Below are 24,232 nucleotides of genomic sequence, written 5' to 3' on the forward strand. Positions count from 1 at the left end.
AATTTGAATAAATGTATTTAGAAAATGGGAATCCCTGAGGGGAAAGGCACATACCCAAAAGGATAAAGGAGCCACAGGAAGTGAAAACAATGAAAAAGGAAAAAGAAAAAGAGCAAGAAATCCAAATAGTGAAATGATTAAAAAAAGAGAGAGAGAGAGAAACTGCATATCAATTACATGAATTTCATCATCAGGCAGGAGGCCAAAATCATAACAGGTGAAGAGTTGAAAAATATTCTGAAATAAAATGTACCACAGAAAAATTTAAAAAGAAAGAAAATGTGGTCTGATCTGTTAATCATGGTTTCTACAACAGAACTGGATATTTTCAGTTTTACCAGCTAAAAGCAACCAATGAAATGTCGTTCTAGCATTCCTGATTTTTTTAAATGGAAAACCTGAGGCAAACTCATACATAACCATGAAACCCTTCTGTACTGAAATGGCTTAAATTTAACAGTTCAAAAATATTCATATCAGAAGTGGAGGAGTTCTTTGTATATTTCTAAGAATAAAATTCAGATATGGGGTGTTTTCTTGTATCTTAATGTATACTATGTCAAATACATTATTGTTGATGATAGAGAAAATAAATAAATACATTTAAAAAACAGGAATCCGTGAGGAGAACGGGACATGGCCAAAACGATAAGGGAGCCAGCAGGAAGCCAAAACATTAAAAAAAAAAAAAACCTGAGGAATCCAAAAGGTGAAATGCATGAGCCATGATTAACAAAATAAAAAGAAGAAAAAAGAAAAGAACATATATCCAATTACATGAATTCCTCCATCAGTGATGAAACCAAATGAATAACATACTAAAGTATATATAAAAATTCTCCCCCAAAATATACCACACACAAAAGGAGGAAAAAGTGAGAGAAAGAAAAGTTGGGCTGGTCTTTTAATTCTGTTTAATAGCAACACAACTGATGTTTTCTGATTTGTACCACCCAAAGCCAGTCAATGAAGTGTTGCATTAACATTCATGATTTTTTTGGATAGAAAAACCTGAGGCAAACTCATTTTTAAAAAGATAAAAATCCTTGAGTACTGAAAAAGGCTTAAATTTATCTTTTCCCATATGCATACATCAGAAATGTAGGTATTCTCTGTATTTCTCTAAGCACAAAATCTCAGATGAAGGTTGCTATTTGTATCTTAATGTATATCATGTCAAATGCAATGTTGTTGATGACAGAAAAAATAAATGAATATATTAAAAATGGGAATCCCTGGGAGCTATGGCACATAGCCAGAAGGAAAAGAGAGCCGGTAAGAAAGCTAAAGCAATAAAAACAAAACCAAACAAACAAACAAAAAAGCTACCTCCTGAATCCAAATGTTGATAAACATGAGCCATGATAAGAAAACAAAAAGACCACATATCCAATTGCATTAATTCCACCATGTGCTATGAAGTCAAATCAATAACAAACTAAAACTAAAAAAGAATCCAAAATAAAATATATAAAACAAAAACTAAGAAAAGAAAATGTCACCTGGTCTGTTAATATGGTTAGTAGCAAATGATCTGGATTTTTCTGGTTCGTACCACCCAAAACCAGTCAATAAAAAGTTACTCTAGCTTTCCTGATTTTTAAAATGAAAACCTGAGGCAAACTTATTTTGAATAACTCTGAAAGAAATACTTCTGTCCTGATAATAGGCTTAAACTTAACTTTTCCCAAATGCATATTAGAAGTGTAGGTGCTCTCTATAGGTTTCTAAGCATAAAATCTCCAACCTTGGGGTGATTTTTATGTCTTAAGTTATTCTATGTCGAATATGTTTTTATTGATAACAAAATAAATAAATAAATTTAAAAATAGGAACCACTGAGGAAAACTGTCCATAGCCAAAGAATAAGTGAGCCACTATGAAGCCAAAACAATATAAAAAGAGGAATCTGAAAGTTGAAATGTTTGCATCAAGATAAAAAAGACCACATATCGAATTATATGAATTCGACTATCCATACCCTAGCCAAAATATTAACAGAATAAAGTGTAAAAAATTCTAAATTAAATATACAGCATGAAATTAATAAAAAAGGAAATCGTAGGCTTATCTGTCATTGCAGTTACTAGCAACAGAACTAGATTTTCCTCATTTTTAGCACCCAAAACAGGAATAGAAAAGTTGCTCTAGAATTCCTGAATTTTTTAAATGAAAAATGGAGGCAAACTCATTTTCAATAAACCTAAGATCATTCTATTCTTCAAAAGACTTTAACTTTTCCCAAATATCCCAAATATGTATTTCAGAAGTGTTTTTCTAAGAATAAAATCTCAGGTTGATGCTATTTTTGTATTTAAGGAATACAATGTACATGTGTGGTTATTGATGACAGAATAAATTAATAAATAAACTTAAAAAACAAGAACTCATGATTGGAATAGCCCATAGCCAAAAGATAAGAGAGCTGTTAGGAAGCCAAAACAAGAAAACAAACCTAGGAATCCAATAAGTGAAATGCCTGAATCAAGATAAAAAAAAATCCAAATATCCAATTACATGAATTCAAAATCTGAGTGAAGCCAAAAAGTAACAGACTAAAATTTTAAAAAGCCAAAATAAAATCTACCACACAAAAAAGAAAAATAAAAAAGAGGAAGTAGCCTGATCTATAATAGTGGTTTGTAGCAACAGACCTTGATTTTTAGTGTGTATACCATCCAAATTCGGGACAATGAAAAGTTGATCTAGCATTTCTGATTTTCAGAAAGGAACAATGGACGCAAATTCATTTTCAATACCCTTAAGACCTTCTGTTCTGTAGAAGCCTTAAATTTAACTTTTCCCATATACATATTTCAGAAGTGTAGGTGTGGGGGGCCGGCGCTGTGGTGTAGTGGGTAAAGCCAGCACCTGCAGTGATGGCATCCCATGTGGGCACCAGTTCGAGTCCTGGCTGCTCCACTTCCAATCCAGCTCTCTGTTGTGGCCTGGGAAAACAGTATAAGATGGTCCAAGTCCTTGGGACCCTGTACCCATGAGAGAGACCTGGAAGAAGCTCCTGGCTCCTGGCTTCAGATCACCTCAGCTCTAGCCATTGTGGCCAGGTGGGGAGTGAACTACTGAATGGAAGACCTCCCTCTCTCTGCCTCTGCTTCTCTCCATGTGTAACTCTAAAGTTTCAAATAAATACATAAATCTTAAAAAAATAAGTGAGGTGTTCTCTATATTTTGATTAGAATAATAGGTGTATTTTTATATTTAAGGTATTCAATGTCACATTATCATGGTTGATGACAGAATAAATAAAGTAATAAAGTTAAAAAACAGGAACCCATGATTGGAACAGCCCATAGCCAAAGGATAAGGGAGCTGCTATGAAACCAAAACAATAAAACAAATAGGAATCTAAAAGGTAAAATGTCTGACCCATAATAAAAAAAAAAAAAACATATCCAATTACATGAATTTCATCATCCATCATGAAGCCAAAAAAAAAAGACTAAATTTAAAATTAAAAAACTCAAAATAAAGTGTATCAAATGAAGAAAAAGAAAGTTGTTGGGGCCAGCCCTGTGGCGCAGTGGGTTAATCATCTGCCTAGGGTGCCCCCATCCCATGTGAGCACTGGTTGTAGTCCCGGCTGTTCCTCTTCCGACCCAGCTCTCTGCTGTGACCTGGGAAAACAGTGGAGGATGGCCCAAGTCCTTTGGGCCCCTGCACCCACATGGGAGACCATGAAGAAGCACCTGGCTCCTGGCTTCAGATCGGCGCAGCTCTGGCCATTATGGCCATGGGGGGTGAACCAACAGACAAAAGATCTTTCTCTCTGTTTCTCCCTCTCACTCTCTGTAACTCTACCTCTCAAATAAATCAATAAAAATCTTTAAAAAAAAAAAAAATAAATAAATAAACAAACAAATAAAAGAAAGTTGTGGCCTGATCTCTAATTCCTGTTTAGTAGCAACAGAACCAGATTTTTTCAGTTTATACCACCCAAAACAGGTGAATCAAAAGTTGCCCTCTCATTCCTGAATTTTTGAAAAGAAAAACTGGGGTAAACTCATATTCAATAATCATAGGATCCTTCTGTTCTGCAAAAGGCTAAAATTTAACTTTTCCCAAACACATATATGAGAAGTGTATGTGTTATCTATATTTTTTAAGCATAAAATCTCCAATGTGGGGTGTATTTTTGTGTCTTTAGGTTTTGCATGTCAAATACGTTCTTTTTGATGACAGAATAAATAATTTAAAAACAGGAACACTTGAGTGGAAAAGCATATTTCCAAATTATAAGAGAGCCACTATGAAGCCAAAACAATAAAAAAGACCATATATCTAATTATATGAATATCCCCATCCATCTCCTAGCCAAAATATTAACAGACTAAAGTGTAAAATATCCAAAATTAAATGTACCACAAGAAATTAATAAAAAAAACACACACAAAGAAACTGTGGCTTTATCTATCATGGTGGATAATAGCAACAGAACTGGATTTTCCTGGTTTGTACCACCTAGGTATTCCCTGTTTTTTCTAAGCATAAAATATCAGAAGTAGGGTATTACTTTGTATCTAAGGTATATAATGTCACATGTGGCATTGTTGATGACGGGATTAATTAATTAATTAATTTAAAAAACCAGTAAACCAATAGGATAACAACCCATAGCCAAAGGATAAGAGCTTTATTTAAAATATTCATGTGGTACATTTTATCTTGAATTTTTTATTTTTTCAGTCATTTTTTATTGTGGAATTCATGTAATTTGATATACAGACTTTTTTTTATCATGGTTCAGGCATTTCACATGTTGGATTCCATTATTATTGTTGTTGTTGTTGTTGTTTTGGCTTCCTAGTGACTCCCATCTCCTTTGGCTATGGGCTGTTCCCCTCATGTGTTCTTGTTTCTGAATTCATTTATTTACTTATTCTGTCATCATGTTATATGTATTTGGAAAATTTTAAATTTAAATCTTTTGCAAAACAGAATGATCTTATAGTTATGGAAAATAAGTTAGCCTCCATTTGACATTTTAGTGTAATAAAAATACAGAGAACACCTATACTTCTTTTTTTAAGATTTATTTATTTGAAACTTAGAGTTACACACAGCGAGAAGGAGAGGCAGAAAGAGAGGGAGGTCTTCCATTCGGTGGGTCATTCTTTTAAAAGAGTTAGCTCTTTTAAAAGCATCAGGAATGCTAGAGCAACTTTTCATTGATGAGTTCTAGGTGGTACAAGCTGGAAAAATCATGGGAAAATCATGAGCCTGTTTTATAAATTTATTTAGTTATTTATTCTGTCATCAATAAAACATATATGACATACTATTCATTATACAAAAACTCCACACAGTTTAGATTTTATGCTTAGAAAAATGCAGATAACATCTACACTTCTGATACGTGTATCTGGGACAATTAAATTTAAGCCTTTTGCAGAACAGAAGGATCTTATGGTTATACAAAATGAATTTGCCACTGGTTTTCCTTTTTACAAAATTAGGAATGCTAGAGCAAGTTTTCATTGGCTGGTTTTGGGTGGTACAATCCAAAAACTCCAGTTTTGTTGCTACTAACCATGATTACAGATCAGCTGACAGTTATTTTGCTAGTAATCTAGATTACATATCAGGCCATAGTTTGTCTGCTTGCTTGCTTGCTTGCTTGCTTTTTTTCTTCTTTCTTCTTTCTTTCTTCTTTTCACGTGGTATATTTTATTCTAGGTTTTTAAAAATTCACTCTAATTATTTTGACTACATCTCAAGTGGTGGAATTTGTTTAATTTGATATACTATTTTTTTTAAATCATTGCTCAGGCAGTTCAACTTTTGGACTCCTCGTTTTTTATTGTATAGTCTTCCTAGTGACAGCTTTATCATTTGCCTATGGATTGTTCCCCTCATGGTTTTCTGTATAATAAATTTATTTATTTATTTATTTATTTATTTATTATGTCACAAACAGCAACACCTTTGACAGAGTAAGCCTTTAGACACCAAAAAAACTCTCACATTGGAGATTTTATGCTTGCAGAAATACAGGGAATACCTACACTTCTGATGTATGTATTTGGGAAAAGTTAAATTTAAGCCCTGTGAAGAACAAAAGGATCTTATTGAAAATGAGTTTGCCTCCAGTTTTTATTTTAAAAAACTGAGGAATGCTAGAGCAACTTTTCACTGGCTGGTTTTGGGTGGTACAAACCAGAAAAATTCAGTTCTGTTGCTACTCACCAGGATTACAGATCAGGCCATAGGTTTTTTTTTTGTTTGTTTGTTTGTTTTTTTTAACTTTCTGTGGCACATTATATTTTGGCTTTTTTACAATTTTAATTTGTTATTTTTTGGCAATGAACCAGATGGTGAAATACATGTAACTAGATATATGGTCTTTTATTTTTTTACCATGTCTCATGCATTTTACCATTTGGAGTCCTAGTTTTGTTGTATTGTTTTGGCTTCTTAGCAGCTCCCTTATGCTTTGCCTATGGGCTGTTTTCTCATGGATTTCTATTTTTTTTTAACTTAATTCTTTATTTATTCTGTCATCAACAACAATATATTTGACATAGTATAAATTAAGATTCAAAAATTCATCCCATATCTGAGATTTCATTTTTGTAAAAATACAGAGTACACCTACACTTCTGATATATGTATTTGGGAAAAGTTAAACTAAAGGCATTTGCAGAACAAATGATTTTATGTTTATTAAATATTAGTTTGGCTCCAGTTTTCATTTAAAAAAATAAAGAATGCTAGAGTAACTTTCGATGGATGGTTTTGGATGGTACCAACTGGATAATGCAAGTTCTGTTGCAACTGACAATGGTTAACAGAGCAAACCCCAGTTTCTTACATTCTTTTCTGTTTTTAACAAATCTGTGTAGTATAATTCTTGTTTTTGATTTTTTAAAATTTTATTGTTATTTTTTGGCTTTGCACTGGATGGTGGAATTCATGTAATTGGATATATGGTCCATTTTTAATCATGGCTGAGGAATTTCACCTTTTGGATTCTTCCATTTTTTATTGTTTTTGTTTCTTAGTGGCTCCTTTATCCTTGGCTATTGGCTGTTTGCCTCATGGATTCCTGTTTTTTAAATTTATTTATTTGTTCTCTCATAAAAAACAACACTGTGGGGAGCAACTCGGACTAGACTGTTACTCGAATTAAGACTTATTTTATGCATCTGCTCTCCCACAATATGGCGCTGGGAGAGGAGGAAACAGCTTCTACACAGCTGCCTCCAGTTCAACCAATAAACAGCAGGACCTGCTCCTGATTGGAGGAGAGCAGCGTACTCGGCGTGTGGGTAGCAGAGTTGGGCTTGGTGGAAGAGGACTATAAAGGAGGAGAGAGACAACATGCACCAGGAACATCTATCTGAAGGAACACCTGTGCAGCCCCCGAGAGAGCCGGCGGTGTGCCGCTCCCCCGCGGAAGTGGGGAAAGTGGCAGGGGGAACCGCCCTTCCACGGAGGTGGAAGGGATGGTAGCCAACCCGGGAAGAACCAGCAGCAAACCCGGGGAGGGCCGAGCAGACAAAAGAACAATGCAGGGTTTAGTGTCATTCCTCCGCGAAGAGGGGGAGCGACATAATGGTGCTGTGACTCGGATATGAAGCCTAGGCAGGGTTTAGTGTCGTTCCTCCATGAAGAGGGGGAGCGACAAACACATTTCATGTAGTATACCTTAAAATTCAAAAAACACTCCACATCTGATACTTTATTTTTAGAAACATACAGAGAACATCTATACTTCTGATATGTGCAAATGTTAAATTTAAGCCTTTCACAGAACAGAGGATTTTATGGTTATTAAAATTATTTTGCCTCTGGTATTCCTTTTAAAAAGTTAGCAATGCTAGAGGAGCTTTCCATTGGCTGGTTTTGGGTGGTAGAAACTAGTTAAAACCAGTCATATCACCTTTTGGATATCTCAGGGTTTTTTTTTTTTTATTATTTTGGTTTCCTAGTGGCTCCCTTATCCTTCTTCTATGTGCTGTTCATATCATGGATTTCTGTCTTTTAAATCTATATATTTATTTATTCTGTCACCACTAACAACATATTTAACATAGTGTACCTTGGATAGAATGTAGCTTTTATGCATAGAGAAGTACGGAGAAGACCTACAATTCTGATATATTGATTTGAGAAAACTTAAATTTAAGCCTTTTGCAGAATAGAAGGATTGGGGTTCGTGCTGTGGTTCCCATGGTTAATCTTCCACTTGCAGCACTGGCATCTCATATGAGCACCAGGTTCTAGTCCCGGTTGCCCCTCTTTCAGTCCAGCTCTCTACTGTGGTCCGGGAGGGCAGTGGAGGATGGCCCAAGTGCTTGGGCCCTGCACTCACATGGGAGACCAGGAGGAAGCACCTGGCTCCTGGCTTTGGACTGGCATAGCTATGGCCGTGGCACCCATTGGGGAGTGAACCAACAGAAGGAAGACCTTTCTCTGTCTCTCTCTCTCACTGTCTATAACTCTACCTAATAAAAAAAAAGAATGGAGGCTTTTACAGATATTAAAAATGAGTTTGCCACCAGTTTCCTTTAAAAAAAAAACAGAGGCTGGCTCTGTGGTGCTGTAGATTAATCCTCTGCCTGTGGCACCAGTATCCCATGAGGGCACTGGTTCTAGTGCTGGCTGCTCCACTTCTGATCCAGCTCTCTGTTGTGTCCCGGGAAAGCAGTAGAAGATGACCAAGTCCTTGGGAACCCACACCTGTGTGGGAGACCCAGAGGAAACTCCTGGCTCCTAGCTTCGGATCAGTTTAGCTCTGGCCATTGCAGCCATTTGGGGAATGAACCAGCAGATGGAAGACCTTTCTCTCTCTGTCTCTCCCTCTCATTGTCTGTAACCCTAACCTCTCAAATAAATAAATAAAATCTTAAAATAAATCAGGGGCCAGTGCCGTGGCTCACTAGGCTAATCCTCTGCCTTGCGGCGCTGGCACACTGGGTTCTAGTGCCGGTCGGGGCACTGGATTATGTCCCGGTTGCCCCTCTTCCAGGCCAGCTCTCTGCTGTGGCCAGGGAGTGCAGTGGAGGATGGCCCAAGTGCTTGGGTCCTGCACCCCATGGGAGACCAGGAGAAACACCTGGCTCCTGCCATCAGATCAGCGCGGTGCGCCGGCCACAGCACGCCAGCTGCGGCGACCACTGGAGGGTGAACCAATGGCAAAAGGAAGACCTTTCTCTCTGTCTCTCTCACTGTCCACTCTGCATGTCAAATAATAATAATAATAAATCAGGAATGCTAGAGCAACTTTTCATTGGTTGGTTTTGGGTGGTACAAAATGGATAAAACAGCTTTTGTTGCTACTAACCACAGCTAATAGACCAGGCCAGTTTATTTGCTTCTTTATTTTTTTTTAAATTTTCATGTAGTACATTTTATTTTGGATTTTCAAAAATTTCAATCTGTTGACTTTTGTCTTCGCTCTGGATTTTGGAATGCATGTAATTGAATATACATATATTTTTAAGAATTATTTATTTGAAAGTCAGAGTTACACAGAGAAAAAAGGAGAGGCACAGAGAGAAAGAAAAAGAGGTCTTTCATCCGCTGGTTCACTGCCCAATTGGCTGCAATGGCTGGAGCTGTGCCAATCTGAAGCCAGGAGCCAGGTGTTTCTTCTGGGTCTCCTATGTGGGGGCAGTGGCCCAACGCCTTGAGCCATTATTCTACTGCTCTCCCAGGCCACAGCAGAGAGCTGGATCAGAAGTGGAGCCTGTGGACTTTAACTGGCACCCATATGGGATACTGGCACTGCAGATGGCAGCTTTACCAGCTATACCACAGCACTGACCCCTGGATATTTATTTTTTATCATGGCTTAAGCATTTCACCTGTTACATTCCTTGGCTTTTTTTTAATTGTTTTGTCTTCCTGGTGGGTCCCTTATCATTTGGTTTTTGGCTGTTCACCTCATGGGTTCCTGTTTCTAAATTTATTTATTTATTTATTAAATCTTTCACCACTAGCAAAATATGGGGCATATTATAACTTATATTAAAAAAAAAAAAGACCCTACAACTGAGTTTTTACTCTCAGAAAAGTACAGAGAACACCCACACTTCTGATATATGTATCTGGGTAAAGTCAAATATAAGCCTTTTGAAAAACAGAAGATCACTGAAAATGAGTTTGCTTCTTGTTTTCCTTTTAAAAAGTGAGAAATGGTAGAACAACCTTTCATTGGTCAGTTTTGGGTAGTACAAGCTGGAAAAATCCAGTTCTGTTGCTACTAACTTCAATTATATATCAGGCCACAGTTCTTTGTTTTTTTTTATTTTCATGTGGTATATTCTATTTTGGCTGCTTTTTAAATTTTGGTCTGTCATTTTTTTAGCTTCATGCCAGAAGGTGGAATCATGTAATTGGATATATGGTCTTATTTTCTTATCATGGCTCAAGCATTTAACCTTTTGTTTTCCTAGTTTTATTTTATTCTTTGACTTCCTAACAGCCCCCTTAGCCTATGGCTGTGGGGTGGTCCCCTTATGTGTTGCTGTCTTACAACTTATTAATTTATTTAATCTATCATCAACAACAACACATGTGACATAGCATACCTTAAATACAAAAGCCACCCTACATCTGAGATTTTTTCTTCAAATACACAGAGAACACCTACAATTCTGGTATATGTATTTGTGAAAGTTAAATTTAAGCCTTTTGCATAACAGAAGGATTTAACAGTTATTAAAAATGGGTTTCCCTCTCTTTTTGATTTTAAAAAATATCAGGAATGCTAGAGAAACTTTTCCTTGGCCAGTTTTGGGTGGTACAATCTGCATAAAATCAATTCTGTTTCTACTAACAATGACTGACAGCCCAGGCCAGAGTTTCTTTCATTTTTTTTTTTCCTATAGTACATTTTATTTGGATTTTTTAAAAAATTTCAGTCTGTTATTATCTGGCTTCCTGCCAGATGGTGTGATTCATGTAATTGTATATATTTTTTATCATATCTCAAGCATTTCAGCGTTTAGATTCCTTGCTCATGAGACTTGCCTGAAATGAGCCAGCAGGCAGCAGTGCAGCCTGCGAAGCCACTGACTTTGTTGACGATGTTCAGAATAGGTCACAACATGTATCACAGGAAGTCAGAGAGCGCACCACATCTGATTACACAGCACTGGACTGCAGGGAGATGCTGAAGCAAACTCTGGCTGTGAACACTCTACGTGTCTGCCTTCGTATTTCCCAGGGTGCTTAGGGTTTGCGTAGGTTGATAAACTTCTGAAGTTGCCGCCAACAGGGCCAGAAGTTTTGCTCGGTCCTGTGGTGGGACTGCTTTTACAAGTAACAATGGGAATGCTGATGTTGTGGCACAGCTAACAATGCTTCCGTTTTATATTGTAGTGCTGGGGCATGCCCCAGCTACTATGCTTCCACTCCAGCTTCCTCCTAAGGTGCATGGATAGACAGTAGGTGATGCCTGAAGATCTCAGGACTCTGCAACCCATGTTGGAAAAGAAGATGGAATTCCTGCTCCTGGCTTCACCTTGGCTAATCTGTAGCTGTTGCAGCCATTTGGAGAGTGAGGTAGTGGTTGGGATGATATCTCTATGTCGTTCCCTCACTAATATTTTTTTTCCAAATAAAAAATCATTAAAATGTAACAATAGCCAAGGAACTGTGACAGAGTTGTTAAGATGTCATTTGGGTTACCCACGTCCCATATCAGAGCGCCTGGATTTCAGCATAATCTTCCTGCAGTCAGGTTTCCTGCTAATGTACACTCTGATGGATAGCAGGCATTGGGTCAGTCACTTAGGTCTCTTCCACCAATGTGAGAGAACTGGATGGAGTTCTTGGCTTCTGACTTTGGCCTAGCCCTTCCAATAATGTCTGCAGGCTTTGGGGGTGAGGCCAACAGATGGAAGCATCTCTCTCTATCTCACACTGCCATTCTAATAATTAGTATATAAAGGCATCAATACATTGTATTTGGCATGGCAATTAAAGACATCATTTTTGGTGCCAGCATCCCATTGCAAAGTATCTAGGATCAATACCTGTCATGCATTCACATCCAGGTTCCTGCTTCTGCTTACCCTGGGAAACACAGGATGGCTCAGATATTTGGGCCCTTGCCACTCAAGTGGAGTGATCCAACCAGTGGGAAATCTGTTTTCTTGTCTTTCAATGAAACATAATGACTAACGCTTAAGTAAGTGAATAAATAATTCCACTGGGGCCAAGGTAGCTTGGTTGGGACTGCCCTAGGGGCAGCTTTGCCATTCAGGGGTGGTGGCTTGCACATGCTCACTGAAGAATGCCTAACAGCTCTCTTTTATTCTTAATTGTACACGTCCATTGAAATACAGAGGCTCCTGCTGTAGTGTGGTGTTTAACATGATCTGGACACCCACTGCAGTAGAAAACGTTTATGTTCACCCTCTGTGCAAACATGATGCCATCTGTTTGTGCTTTCCAGACAAGCTGGACAGGATCTTGATGTGGTTCAGTGACAGCTGCCAGCTGCCAAGTCTGTTGCCCCGTGATTTGTAGGCTACTTCCTGTCAGGAACACAGGAACTCAATCTGTTCCTGTCCAGTCTTTGGGCAGGCTTTGTATCTCCATCCACAGCAAGGTGTATATACATCTGTGTGGACTTCCTTGGTGTCTGAGATACAGAACTTCACCACCTGAGATGGTTGCAGACAAGGCATCTACTTTCTTAACCATGTCCTGGGTGGTACTTGGCAGCATGTGAGGAGCAGCCAGCAGTCATCTGGTGCATCCAGACTCACCATCCCGCAGCATACAAGACTCTGCATTACCCAGGTGGAGGTACAAATGTCTGAAATGATCTCATGAGACCATGTTACTTATACGGGGCTGCCAGCAACACTCTGCACACAACCTCAAGAAGCCTCACTGTCTCACTGGGAGTCTGTGGGGGACACAGAAACCAGTGATAAACCAATGGGTGAACCCATGCACTCCATTAACAACGTCAGTCCACAAGTCTACCAGGTACTATTTCCCATACGGCAAATGACAGAGAAATTTTCCACCGATAAACTTTAAGCCTTTTTGACATGCTCTTATATTTATCACATTAAATATTCCTCAACACAATTGTTAACAATAACTGGATTCAACAACATTGTAGAATACATGATGTTGTGCATGGAAAAATCTAAACACTCCACCAAAAAATGGTTCAAGATGAAAAACCAATTCAGTAAAGATACAGGTTACAAAATCAACATACAAAAGCAGTAGCTTTTTATATGCTAGCAACCAACTTGCCAAAAATGAAATCTAAAAAGTAATCCCATACACAATAGAGACAAAAAGAAAACATTTAGGAATCAATGTAACCAAATAAGTGAAAGATATCTACAATGATAATTCTAAGATGTTGAAGAAATGAATCATCAAGGACTCCCAAAATGGAAAAATATAACTTGCTCACGGATTGGAAGAATTAGTATAATTAAAATACCTGTATTAATTAAAGCAACCTACAAAATAAATGAAATTCCTATCAGACACCAATGACATTTTTTACAGAATGAGAAAATAATCCTAAATTCCCTAAGAAATCACAAAATATCAAGAATAGCCAAAATTATCCTGAGCAAAATTTAAAAAACAATCAACTTGGAGGCATCAGAATGCCTGCCTTCAAAACTAACTACAAAGCTATAGCAATCAAGGCAGCATGATAGTGGAATTTAATTAATTAATTCATCAATCCAAACAGGTAGAGACAATTGATTTTTCATGGAAGTGCCCAGACTATACAATGGAAAAAAGTATCATCTATTCAGTAAGTGGTGCTGGCAAAACTGGATGCATCTATGTAGAACTGAATATTACAGTACTATAAAAACTGAAAGCCTGTTATTAGTATCAAAATCATTGCAACTGGAGGACTTCATGCTCAGTGAAATTATCCTGATACAGAAAGACAAATATTAGATGTTCTCCTTTATATAATGAGAGCTAAAATTTTCTTTTACGAAAAAAGAAATCAGGCAACAACAACAAAAGAAAAACAGAAAAAAAGTTAATGCCTGTGTCTATCAGTATTGCTGCAAATATAGTTTTGTTCAACTTTCTTTTATATCTTTATCAAACAAATTCTTAAGGATGATATACTACTATTATTTTAATAATTCATGATCATTTTAAAATTTACTGTGTATTAGTGTAGTAGTCATTTTTATAGAAACCTTTGATTTAATAAACATAAATCTCATAAGTACAACTTTTGGATTACAGCAGTTCTTCCCCCCATACCCACCCTCCAACCCGCAAACCATCCCAACTCCTACCCCCTCTTCCATCCCATTCTTCATTGAGATTCATTTTTAATGATCTTTATATACAGAAGATCAATTCTATACTAAGTAAAGATTTCAACAGACTGCACCCACACAGACACACAAACTTTAAAGTACTGTTTGAAGACTAGTTTTACCATTAATTCTCCTAGTACAACACATTAAGGACAGAGGTCCTACATGGGGAGCAAGTGCACCGTGATACCTGTTGTTGATTTAACAATTGACACTCTTCTATTTGACATCAGTGATCACCCTAGGCTCCTGGTCATGAGCTGCCAAGGCTATGGAAGCCTCGAGTCCACAAATTCCAACATTATTTAGACAAGGCCATAATCAAAGTGGAAGTTCCCTCCTCCCTTCAGAGAAAGGTACTGACCTCTTTGGCGGCCCTTTCTTTCCCTGGGATCTCACTCTTAGAGACCTTTCATGTGGGTGATTTTTTGCCACAGTGTTTTTCTTGTCTTTCCATGCTTGAAATGCTCTCATGGGCTTTTTAGCCAGATTCGAATGCCTTAAGGGCTGATTCTGAGGCCAGAGCACTGTTTAGGGTAGTTGTCATTCTAGGAGTCTGCTGTGTGGCTTGCTTCCCATGTTGGATCATTGTCTCCTTTTTAATTCTATTACTTTTTTTTTTTTGACAGGCAGAGTGGACAGTGAGAGAGAGAGAGAAAGACAGAGAGAAAGGTCTTCCTTTGCCATTGGTTCACCTTCCAATGGCCACCGCGGCCGGTGCACTGTGGCCGGCGCACTGCGCTGATCTGAAGGCAGGAGCCAGGTGCTCCTGGTCTCCCATGGGGTGCAGGGCCCAAATACTTGGGCCATCCTCCACTGCACTCCCTGGCCACAGCAGAGAGCCGGCCTGGAAGAGGGGCACCCGGGACAGAATCCGGCGCCCCGACCGGGACTAGAACCCGGTGTGCCAGCGCCGCTAGGCGGAGGATTAGCCGGCTTTTTTTTTTTTTTTCCTATCTATTACTATCAGCAGACACTTCGTCTTATTTAGGTGATCCTTTTTTTGGTAAATTTTATTTAATAAATATAAATTTCCAAAGTACAGCTTTTGGATTACAGTGGCTTTTTCCTCCCATAACTTCCCTCCCACCCACAACCCTCCCATCTCCTGTTCCTTCTTCCATTCCATTCACATCAAGATTCATTTTCAATTGTCTTTATATACAGGAGATCGATTTAGTATATATTAAGTAAAGATTTCATCAGTTTGCACCCACACAGAAACACAAAGTGTGAAATACTGTTTGAGTACTAGTTATAGCATTAATTCACATTGGACAACACATTAAGGACACAGATCCTACGTGGGGAGTAAGTGCACAGTGAATCCTGTTGTTGACTTAACGATTCACACTCTTGTTTATGGTGTCAGTAATCACCCCAGGCTCTTCTCATGAGTTGCCAAGGCTATGGAAGCCTTTTGAGTTCGCCAACTCTGATCTTATTTAGACAAGGTCATAGTCAAAGTGGAAGTCCTCTCCTCACTTCAGAGAAAGGTACCTCCTTCTTTGATGGCCCATTCTTTCCACTGGGATCTCACTCCCAGAGATCTTTCGCTTAGGTTTTTTGTTTTTGGTTGTTTTTTCTTTGTTTATTTTGTTTGTTTGTTTGTTTTGTTTGTTTGTTTGTTTTTTGGCCAGGGTGTCTTGACTTTCCATGCCTAAAAACACTCTCATGGGCTCTTCAGCCTAATCCGAATGCCTTAAGGGCTGATTCTGAGGCCAGAGTGCTGTGATCTCTTTGACACTTAATGCCATCTTACTAGTTAAAGTGATCAGTTTAAGTTCATAACTGATCATAAAGATAGGACTTTTTTTGTTTGATTACTTTTATTGCCCTTGCCTATATTCTTCCTTAATAGATGAACTCTTTATTGAATGGAATATAAAGCTCTTATGAGGTAAATTTAAAAATACACTATTTCAAAAATAAAAGATTTTAAAAGAATGACAAGCCCTCACTTTTTTAATTTCTGGTTTGTTAAGAATAGTGTACAAATTAAAATGTCTCTGTAGTGATTCTCAAAAACCAATAAAATCCCAAATATGAAAAAGCTTATCTCATATTCATTGTATTGCTCTGATGCTGTTCAATTTCACATACACACATGAAAACATACTACCATTTTAGTTTATTAAAGGAAACAATCTAAAATAAATATCCATCACCAACTTAAACACAGCCAGGTAGCCCTTCGACTGAGCATGACAAGAAAAGAACAGTTCAGTTATTTACAGGTTATGTTTTTGCTTGTATTAATTAACCATTTTCAAATACCATAATATTAGTTGTGACATTAATCATTTAAAACCCCTTAACTTTATACACCAAGTAACATGTTGGTATTTTTCCTTAAATTTCATCCACAAGAGTTGTACATATTTATGGGCTAGTGTGACATTTCAATACTCATATAAAATTTGTACTGATCAAATCTACATTAATCTTTGGCATTATTTTATGGACAGAGCCTTGGGCTCCTTTATTTCTTTTTCTAATAAAAGATAACAGATTACTGTGAGCTACACACATCCCCCTGCATGATCCTAGGAAATGACTCAGTAATCTAAGGCTACTGGGATAATCATCCGTAAACCATTTTTTCCACCTAGTTTTAATATTGCAATTGGTTTCAAAAGCAAAACACGGAGAAACAATAACGGGGAGGGGGGAGGAGAGAGAGAGAGAGAGAGAGAGAGAGAGAGAGAAAGATACCACCCATCTAGTAGTTCATTACCCAAATGTCCAAAATACTCAGGGCTGATCTGACCCAGGCTGAAGCTGGAAGATGGTCTCCAATGTGGTAGCAAGAATCCAACTACTTAAGCCATCACTGGCTGCCACTGGTATCCTGAGCATTGTCTTTCCCACCATGCCAAATGTCTACCCTTCAAAAAACTGTCTGACACACCCTCATATAGCCCTGGCTTCCAGAGGAGGAGGCCACAGTCCCCTGTCTTGACCCCATCACTGCATGGTCTCCTACTCCCAAATCACTACACATGCCAAGCTCCTGCCCAACTCCAGCCACAGCATCTGGTTTAATGGATCCAACTGAAGACACTGGGGACCCTGGCCCACCAGGGTTACCAAACATGCAGTCACTGGACGTAAAGGCCCACATCTGAGGCAGAAGCAACCTGGATAACCACATGTCCAAAACTGAAACTGTATCACTGTTACACCACATATTAAAATCAGCTCAAAATGAACTGAAAGTCCATACAGAAGATCTGAACACTTACAACTTATAAAGTAGAAAAGTCCTTGACATCAGCCTCAAGAGTGGTTGCTTATGTGCTAACAACTAAAGCACAGAGAGCAAAAGCAAATGTAAGGAAATGAAACCCCAACAAACTAGTAAAGCAAAGATCAGTGAAATGAAAAGGCACACCAATGGATAGGAGGAAATATTAGCAAACTGGATGTATGATCAAGGGAATAATACAAGGAAGGCATACCACTAAGCAGCAAAGAATACAATTTAAAAAGGACAAAGGACTGAATCAATGTTTTCCAACAAAGACATACAATGTACCCTGAGGGTATGTGAAAAAGTTCTGAACATTGCTATCATCAGCAAAATGCAAATCAAGATGACAATGGTTATTATATCTGTTAAATGGCTACTATTAAAAAGTTAAAAGATAACAAGTATCGGGCACAATGTAGAGTAAACAGAACACACACTAGTGGAGGGAATGTAAATTGTGCCAGCCATTATGAAAAGCAATATGGAAGTTCCTCAAATGAAATTAAAAAAGGAACAACCTTTATTAGCCATGAATCCAAAAGAAAACCACCATCTCAGAGAACTGTCTGCACCCCCACATTCACTTCAGCATCATTCACAATTCCACGATATGGAAATAACCCAAATCTTTGTTGATGGACCCATAAGGAAAACTGGGATACACACACAGTGGAATCCTCGCCAAACCTTAAAAACAAAGGAAATACTACTACTTGTCACGAGATGGATCCAAAAGTATGGAACTACAGGACATTACAATGAGTGAAACAAGACACAGAAATAAGAAATACTACATGAGCACACTTACATGTGGAATATACAAAAGTCAAACTAACACAGTCAGAGAGCAGGAAAAATGAAGAGATGTTAGTCACAAGATACAAATATATGGTTATGGTGCTGGAGCTGGGGTGTAAAAGCTTAAGCCTCCACCTAGACGGCCAGCATCCCCTATGGGCACCAGACCGAGTCCCAGCTGCTCCACTTCCCATTCACCTCCCTGCTAATGTGCCTGGCGAAGCACTAGAAGATGTCCCAACGGCTTGGGCCACTGTGCCAAAGTGGGAGACCTGGGGTCCAGCCCTGCCACTGAGGACATTTGAGGAGTGAAATAATGCATGAGATGAGATATCCCTCATCCTCTCTCTCACTCTATCTTACTCTCTTTCCCTGCTGCCTGCCTTTCTTTTTTTTTTTTTTTTTTTTTTGACAGGTAGTTATACAGTGAGAGAAAGACAGAGAGAAAGGTCTTTCTTCTGTTGGTTCACTCCCCAAATGGCCCCTAGAGCTGGCGCTGCACTGATCCAAAGCCAGGAGTCAGGTCCTTCCTCCTGGTCTCCCACGCGGGTTCAGGTGCCCAGGCACTTGGGCCATCCTCCACCATCCCGGGCCACAGCAGAGAGCTGGACTGGAAGAGGAGCAACCGGGACTCGAACCCGGCACCCATATGGGATGCCGGCACTGCAGGCAGAGGATTAACCAAGTGAGCCATGGCGCTGGACCCTGCCTTTCAAATAAATCTTCTGGGAAAATACATACATAAATAAAATTTAAAAATTTTAAAAACACTATAGGAGTGATAACTTTGTTAAGTAGCTTCATTGCACTACCCCTTTCATAGTGTATGGTAAGTACCAGGAGAGTCGAAAAGTTTGTGTGAAAATGCAATGTAAAGATCAGACTCATATCGAAACACACATTGCATGCCTTGAATATATACAATTTTTGTTTCTCGGTTGTATTGTAATAAGGCTGGAAAAATAAAACATGCAAAAATAGGTTCCTATACTTAAAATGCAAATAAAAATTAAGGAACTTAGGTTAATATTGTGGGGTTTTGGTAGGCTTCATGGGAAAGAAATGAGTTTTAAAACATTCATGATTGGGGCTGGCTGGCACTGTGGCATAGTAGGTGAGGCCACCAAATGCAGTGCCGGTATCCCATATGGGCATCGGTTCAAGTCCCGGCTGCTCCACTTCCAATCCAGCTTTCTGCTATGGACTGGGAAAGCAGTAAAGGATGGCCCAAGTCCTTGGGCCCTCGCACCCACGTGGGAGACTTGGAAGAACCTCTTGGCTCCTGGCTGCGGATCAGCAGAGTTCTGGCCATTGCGGCCAACTGGGGAGTGATCCAGCAGATGAAAGACCTCTCTCTCTCCCTCCGCCTCTCCTTCTCTCTCTGTGTAACTCTGACTTTCAAATAAATAAATCTTAAGAAAAACATTCATGAACTTGACTAAACTAAATTTCAGGCGGTTTATATCTTGAAAATAAAGATTCAGGATTTCTATCAAGAGAATATTTAAGACAATATCCAAGTAACACATTACACTGTCACCTCACCTCCCTCAGACTGAAAACTCAGAAATAGAAAATAAAAGTTAGTATATCTGAAGGAAACCAGGAAAGTGAGAAGTGAAATTAGAATTATAAATTACCATATGGTATTCTCCCACCGATGGGTGTACATTCCTATATGCATGTAACACAGTTACATATTACAGGCAGGTTGAGAATTCGCCCAATTAAACCATGGAACTGAAAACGCAGGGCCTGCTTCATCAGCATGTCACCAGTGACACGGCAACTGGACCCAACGAAAAAGAGTACGCTCTCTGCTGTCCAAATTCTTGCTGGATTTCGCTTGAATTTGTACTTTGTAAATGAAGGCTGATAGGAAGATGGGGCAAGTGCTGGGGCTTGGAGCTAGGGGGCTCATGCACAGTTTGATCTCTCACTGACTCACCGGGACAGGTCTTGGTCACAGTCCTCAGGCTCACTGCCCTAAAATGCCTTCCATTTCCCATCATTGTTGACCACAATGGCCCTTGGTTCAAAGCAATAGTTGGATGTGGGCACATTATGTTTAGAGAACACACCTTTGGGGAGGCACCATGGTAGTTTCTCACCTAAACTCAATCTAAATTCCTAGGGTTTCCATATTGAAATGCATGACAATTTTTCAACAGCCCAATCTGCATTTTTCAGTTCCTACCAGGAGCTACACCTTATGGAGTTAGTTCTGTCAAGTTTTAGAATTTACACTTTCCTATAGTTTTCACAATGACATTCTTTCAGCTTATTTTGTAATCACAGGAAAGGAAGGAGGGAGGAGGGCAGCATTCTGGGGAGAGGAGGGAAAGGTGAAGTATCACTACACTCCTCAATCTGTGTCTATGAAATACATGATATCTGTTCACCTCTGTATAAATAAAAATTATTAAAAAAAGAAATTTAGCTGTGAAAACTGCAAGAGGAAATAAACGAACCAAATGGAGATATCATGTATTTAAGTTGAAGAACAAAGCAAAACATGGCAATACCAAAATATTAAACCAGGATGCTCACAGCAGTATGGCAGGGCCTTCCCCGTGGAATGAGTAGCAGTACAGGCCTACGGCATCTTAGTCACCAGGGGCTGCAGCCTCTGCCAGGGTCAGAGGTGCTCACGCTGCACTTGCTTCACTGGATCAATAGGTGGCAACGTCTTCACTGATCAGGTTGCTTTAGAACCCATTTTCATAAATGGCAGGACCCCAGTAGATATCATGAAGTATTTTACCAGAAAACTGTGGGTCCCATTACATTTATCATATTATCTCTATGTACCTCAAAAATTTAGGGTCTGCCAAGAATTACTCAAATTCTACCTGCACAGAGCAGACGGCTATACACCATGAACATTAGTCTACTACAAGAATATCTCTTGGGGACGGCACTGCGGCATAGCAGGAAAAGCTTCTGCCTGTAGTGCCGGCATCTCATAAGAGCACTGGTTTGAGTCCCCACTGCTCCACTTCTGATCCAGCTCTGTGATATAGCCTAGGAAAGTGGAAGATGGCCAAAGTGCTTGGGCTCCTGCACCCACAGAGAGACCCAGAAGCAGCTCCGGGCTCCTGGCTACATATCAGCTCAGCTCCAGCCATTGCGGCCTTATGGGGAGTGAACCAGCAGATCAAAGACCTCTCTCTTTTTCTCTCTCTGCCCCTGCCTCTCTGTAGCTCTGCCTTTCAAATAAATAAATCTTTAAGAAAAACCTTTCTTTCCCCATTTGACACTCACATGTCATCTTCCATAGTAATCAGGTGGGGAAATCAAGCAAGGTGATCCATTAGTGTAGGAGGAGTTATCAATCACATAGAGCTCAGTGTTTGCTGAGGCAGCACTTTTAAATTTAACATCATATGTATGAAAATGTTTACAAGGTTTAAATGTCTTTGAAAGCAGCACTCTGAAAACTACACATATACCAATTCATTGAAGGATTTCCTGGACTCCATGCCTGTTTTCTCACTACAGCACTTCAGTAGAAAGCTTTATAATATTTGCAATACTGAACTGCAAGTCACAGTTTTAGTTTCCCCATATGTAATTATAGAGGCCTACATAATTCACAAACACAATTGTATAGAGGTAACAAAGGCATTGTTTGTAGAAAACTTTTCACCTAGTTTTCCCCCATAGATATGACTTTAGTTAAGCAGAGGAAAAGCATCTTAAGATGTTTGGCATAAACCACTCTAATTTTGGAATTTCCTCACAAAGTTTCTATATTTTAACTTCTTATTAGTAGTGCACTAGTAGTTGCTAGCCTAGGCTTTTTGTGGGAGATGCTAAAGTTTCATGGTAGTCACAGGAACAGAGGTTTGTGGAAAAGGTGACAGAACTGAGACGCAAAAGTGAAAAGCAAAAGAATCACATATTCATGTGGCTTTGAGAAGGGTGTAGGGACCAGACAGCCTTTGAGATGCCTGGTGATTGTTATCAGAGAACATCTGTGGACTGGGAGCATGAGAAAACAAAAGAACAGATTTTTCTTGGTTTGTTGTGTGTGAGGGCAAATTATGGAATCAAGGAATCAAGTTTGAAAATAGCCAACACGAGAAAACCATGGGCAATATAAATAGGTCAAGCTAACGATGAGAGAAAGAGCCAAGACCTTCCTGAAACACGGTACAGAGATAAGGCTGCCTAGGATGAGAAGACCAGTGAGAACAAACACATAGACTGAACATGGGGTCATTTCAACTTCTGGATTTGAACAATCAGCACTAACAGGAACACCAAGAGTGGATACTGAGGAAACTGGAACATCCACGAGGACGTGCACCAAGGGGCTGTTTCGGAGTAGTCACTGGTCAGCATCTCATAAGATGAGGATCAAGGAATGATCCTGGGATGTCAACACGAGTAACTGCTAACCAGAAGGAAGGGAGACTTAATTCACCACATACTGTAAGAACCAAACCACAAAACACAATACCTACGGATTTTGAAATTTTGTGTTGTTTAAAACACAGGACAAACAGGGATTTCAATTCACCAACCGATGGTTTAGAACCAATTACACGGCAACCAGAGTGGATACTGCCCAGAAACAATGCCCCTGCCTTCTCAGACCTAAAAATGGTCTACAAATATCATAATCCGAATGATTTCAGTATTTCAAAATCGAATTTAGAAGTAAAAAGAACCTGTATTGAGTTATTCAGAACCTTATAGTTTTATACCTGAAACAAATATACTTAGGAAGTAATGCTACCCACTCAAAATTTCGGTGCCATCCTCTGATGATAAACGGAGTCCCCATATTCCTAGTTAATGCAATAGTATGACTGGGATATGTAAATTTTACATGATATGTCTTCCCAGATAACCACACTCATTAACGCAATACAACAATGTATTCCTCAGGAACTTTTTCATAAAATTAGGGAAACACTGGATATCACAGAGGCAGAATTAGAATTCAGTGGGGCGATGACAACAATGTACAACCATCTTTTTGAGTTTAGCAGTCAAAGTTATTACTGCTGTGTTGGAGAACCTTCAACGCAAACTGAGAGAAACTATCTTAGCAAATTAGGAAAAACAGGAAGCAAAGCCTGTGAGCAGGAACTTCCTTCCTGGATGACCAGATCCACTTTCTCAGCTCCTATCCACTAAGTAGAACTATAAATCCAGAAAATAAAACAAGAGACCTGGAAATCAACACAGTTGCTGGGCATCTTAATTGCCCACCTATAAGAAGATGACTCACCTGCGGGCACCTGCTGGTTCACCCATCCTGGCATCAGAATTCAGCCAGGTAGGCTCACACCTCCTGGAACTGTCTGTGATACCTCCGAGCACATATATGGTTTACAATATACAATTTAAAATCTATTTAGAACATATGATATGAAATTTATAATATATAATAAAAGGTTATCATATAAAATACAGTATTCAATTTATAACATACAATTTATTCTTCCTTCCCCCTGGCTCCTGAAGGCCCAAGTGTCCCCTGCCTGTGTCCAGGACCAGCGTATGATACGCACAAACATTTCAAGAAGACTCACCAGGCGAGGATGGACAAACCTGAGGGTCCTGTTGAATCTACTACCGGCAGCCCGGCCCTTCCTGCAGGTGTTGCTCTCGGCTGCTCACCTCCTTGTTCTTAGGGCCAGGGCTTAGCACATACTCCAATGAAGAGCTCCACGGCGCTGGACACCAAGAAGAGAAAAGGGAAACAGCAGCACTGAGCACCCCTTTTATAAACTCGGTATTCAACAGCATACATCAATTCTGGTTGGATTACCTGCAGGCTCCAACCAATCAAAAAACAAAGACCAAGCCCGCGCAGGGGTGTGGCTCCAGGCTTCTCCTGGGCTCCTGCTGTCTGTCCCCAGTAGGC

The 24,232-nt window shown here is 39.2% G+C and overlaps 1 protein-coding gene across 16 annotated transcripts in view; it reads right to left on the reverse strand.

Moving 5' to 3' along the window:
- Nucleotides 1–24,232, reverse strand: part of LOC127488699 (uncharacterized) — a 121,423-nt gene that overhangs the window by 17,602 nt on the left and 79,589 nt on the right. For 13 of the 16 annotated variants that reach the window (XR_011386033.1, XR_011386022.1, XR_011386025.1 and 10 more), the window contains one exon: nucleotides 7,902–24,041. Coding sequence is in view for 3 of the 16 variants with exons in the window: in XM_070067808.1 (XP_069923909.1) it covers nucleotides 23,938–24,041 (104 nt within the window). In the remaining 13 variants the exon portion in view is untranslated. Of the gene's footprint in view, nucleotides 1–7,901; nucleotides 24,042–24,232 lie in introns of those variants that run through there. The other 3 variants (XR_011386023.1, XM_070067810.1, XM_070067811.1) reach the window with 2 other exon arrangements.

The sequence above is a fragment of the Oryctolagus cuniculus genome, unplaced genomic scaffold (assembly GCF_964237555.1).
Source record: "Oryctolagus cuniculus unplaced genomic scaffold, mOryCun1.1 SCAFFOLD_134, whole genome shotgun sequence".
Taxonomy (NCBI): Eukaryota; Metazoa; Chordata; class Mammalia; order Lagomorpha; family Leporidae; genus Oryctolagus; species Oryctolagus cuniculus.